The following is a 3,149-nucleotide window of genomic DNA, read 5'->3' as shown; positions in this document are numbered from 1 at the left end:
GGGGGGGGGGAATTCTCAACGTCCTTGCATAGAAGATTAATCCTGATCAGGATCCTTCTGTGCAGTGTCACGGTGAGGGCGCGATTTGTTCATGATCCATGATGCTTCAGAGCGCTTATTTTTGTTTTTGCAAGGATTCACGGGAAACGATTCGAGGGACGGGGGTGCATGAGCAGGAGTGATTTGAAGGTACAAAAATAAAGAAAACAGTTTTAGGATGATGATCGACGATGCATAAACTATGTAATAGTAATAAACACTTTTGACTCTAGCCGAGTCAGACTTTGGTTGATCAAAATCCGCCAAATCGATTGGAAAGCACTTTTTTTTTTTTCTGGCTGCTTCCTTATTTTTTTGCATGCAGCATTTCCTGCATCTCTCTTCTCATGAAGTTACTCGTACTTTGGTTAGGGAACTGAGCCTGTCGATCAAGAATTCTACCGAGGATGTAAGTTACTGTATATGTCCATTCTCTCTCTCTCTTCTCCCCCCCTCCCCTTTTTGGACTTGAGGTCATGCGAGTTCATTCACCCGTGCGATCAGCGGTTAGAGCGAATCAGGAGCCACGTGAGGGACGATCCTTGCTTGATTCAGTAGGGACCCTGCGTCCTGATCCAGTATCACGCTAGATCTTGAACAGGAAGGTGCCGTAAAATCGGCCATCTGAGGCGTTCTTGGCGCTCTTGGTCCTCTGCGGAAGGGCGGGAAGGCGTGGTTTTATGATCGTTTCTTGTTGATATTAGAGATACCCCAACATGCGTTTCTGGTGTGCCGGTCATCCGTGATGCGGCAGCGCTAACTCCAGAACATCATCAGCCCCAGAATGGGGAGAAGGGGAATGACAGGACCCTGAGATAGGTAAGAGGTATCTAACCAAAAGAAGTAGGGCTGAGATGGGCTTAGCCTGAAGCTTACGAGGAAATAGTTGGGGGAACTTTGTGCCCGGAAGGGGAAGCCTGACGCATTAGGCGCGTTCAGAGTTTACTATCGACATGGGTTCGAAAGAAGAAGAAGAGGATTCGCTGGACCCCTCTCTGCTCAGGGCTCCGCGGGTTGAAGGGAAAAGGCAGAAGGGCTAGGTCGTTTCCGGGAGAGAACGCCGTGCGGATTGGCCAATGCGGGTGAGTACTGAGTAGAGTAGAATGGGGTTTGATCAGTGGGAGCCAAAGTGACAAAACTTCCATTCTAAAACTATCCATATCCTCTACGGAGTACCTAGGCTAGGTACCTATCAGTTACTCGGAAGAGGATTTAGATGAGCACTTCGACTCGTAACTTGGGCAAGTACTTTTGTAGTCATAGGTATTCCTCCAGAAATCAAAGTAACTATTGGAGTAAATAGAGGCCGCTCTTCCATATACTTATCTGAGGACGCTGTAGAACCCGTCCTCGCATAGTGTGTAACAACATTACCGTCTTCGTTCAGACGACAATCTTATCGCCTTAGACTTCAACGCTCAGTCCCATGGAAGACCAGCATACCTCCGTACATAGGATCCCACGGGTTCATCATCGTGGTGGACCCCCCTGTCGAGCCGTCGATCGTCGGGGTAGGGATTGCAGACGCCCGACGAACGCATCGGTGCTAGCTTGAGTTGTTGCCATCATCAGTTTCCATAAGCAGAGAGGTCCATTCCACTTAGGACTTGTCGTGAGACTGATACTCCGTCCATAGGAAGAAGAACAAAAAGGAACAAAACGACAAATACACTCATTCCGCAATCGTGAGAAGGAGAATCGAGTCGACTCCATGTCAGCTTGGCCATGTTCCTGGAAACTGTTTCCGTTCTCCCCGCGTGGCGCATGCCAACCACATGGCGTCCCTGTGTTTGGATTCGAGTTCCATTCTAATATGAACCAACGCATGGATAGACATTACTCGTACACCTTTGCATGCATTGATATGAAACGACGGGAAAATGAGGAGGAGGAGGCATCAACAGAATAACTTAAGGAGATTGATGATTAGTCACTACCGTTTGGCAGAAGGTTCAATGCTCGTTTCAAATCAGGAAAAACCTTCAAGTTGACAAAAGATAACTACATCGGTACTTGGTAGTTAGTGGTGAACTTTACCAAGTCGGGCGAGGGACACGGCTCTCCATGACTACTTTTTCAGATCGGTCCACTCACCGCATTGACATGGCGCCAGCATGGGGCCCGTGCCGGTGCCTTACATGCCGCCATCTGTCAACCTTGCCCCGTTGTCAGCACGGAGTCCCTCGGCTCGTGCAGGTGCAGCAAGAGGAACGTGGACACAATCATTTTACCTACAGTAGTATGAACTTAAATCTATAGGTAGTTATGAAATGAATTGCCGCTTGGAAGTCACGATTGCGAAAAGCCGCACAAAATTTTCTAAGTAGTTAGTAGGTAGCGTTGTTCTGAGCAGCCTAAACGTCCTGCTACTTACCTCTCTCCTGTGTGGCTAGAACCCGTCGATCACCCTGAACCCACCTGTCACCATCGTGCGGGTATATTTTCCTGGAACGCCGGCCGCTCAGATCTTCATCAACCCATCTGCGGCGTTCCGAACTCATCGCCTGTGGCCAGCCGCCGTTGGTGTCTAGAAGTGGTGTCTAGAAGAAGGGAGGCAGTGGTAAATAGGTTCATCGGATCATCTCGGTGACCTTGTTCAAGAGCCCATCTTTTTTTTTCAAAGTCGCATCAGAGTTGACAGCGTCGCCACATCCAAATCTAGTCATCTCAGAATCAATCAACTTTAAAGTTAAAAGTTAGTTAGTTAGAACGCACCGACGAGTCCCGAACCACTAATCCCCGGACTCGGCATTTGCAAAGGCCCGAGCAATTGATCCCTGTGTCCATCATACAGGTAAACTTAGAGGGCTCTGACGGTCGAAAAACTGCATCCGCAGTCTCAGGAATCCACATCCCCATTCCGCGATTGCGATTCATGATCTGCGAGCCATCTCCCGATCCCATTTTCACGAAATCATGAAAGTTAAGCAATTGGTTCCTGTAGCGCCGGACGCCGCAGGCGGACAGACCCTAGCTGTTGTCTCGCTCATGAATTTGTAGATATTTTGTGTTTTGCGTTCTCTCCCTTTCCTCCCGCTCGTTATTAATTGATCTCACCGCAGCAATAGTAAACCTCCTGGTTGCAATCCATCTCTTCCTCTCTCTCTCTC

The 3,149-nt window shown here is 48.7% G+C and overlaps 2 protein-coding genes across 2 annotated transcripts; one reads left to right on the top strand and one right to left on the bottom strand.

Moving 5' to 3' along the window:
* Positions 1 to 1,919: 1,919 nt before the first annotated feature.
* Positions 1,920 to 2,298, top strand: VTN31DRAFT_3425 (uncharacterized protein; the record flags this gene model as incomplete). The annotated part of the gene is made up of 2 exons (XM_069403703.1): positions 1,920 to 2,025; positions 2,081 to 2,298. The coding sequence occupies 2 exons, from the start codon at positions 1,920 to 1,922 to the stop codon at positions 2,296 to 2,298; spliced, it is 324 nt and encodes a 107-aa protein (XP_069257116.1).
* A 107-nt stretch (positions 2,299 to 2,405) lies between these two features.
* On the bottom strand, positions 2,406 to 2,705 carry VTN31DRAFT_3424 (uncharacterized protein; the record flags this gene model as incomplete). The annotated part of the gene is made up of 2 exons (XM_069403702.1): positions 2,406 to 2,579; positions 2,631 to 2,705. 2 exons carry the CDS (start codon positions 2,703 to 2,705, stop codon positions 2,406 to 2,408), a joined length of 249 nt encoding a protein of 82 aa, XP_069257115.1.
* Between the last annotated feature and the right edge of the window lie 444 nt (positions 2,706 to 3,149).

The sequence above is a fragment of the Thermomyces dupontii genome (assembly GCF_041956625.1).
Source record: "Thermomyces dupontii strain NRRL 2155 unplaced genomic scaffold VTN31scaffold_20, whole genome shotgun sequence".
NCBI classification, from domain to species: domain Eukaryota; kingdom Fungi; phylum Ascomycota; class Eurotiomycetes; order Eurotiales; family Trichocomaceae; genus Thermomyces; species Thermomyces dupontii.
Note: the sequence above shows the minus strand (reverse complement) of the source record. Positions and strands in the feature narration are given on the sequence as shown.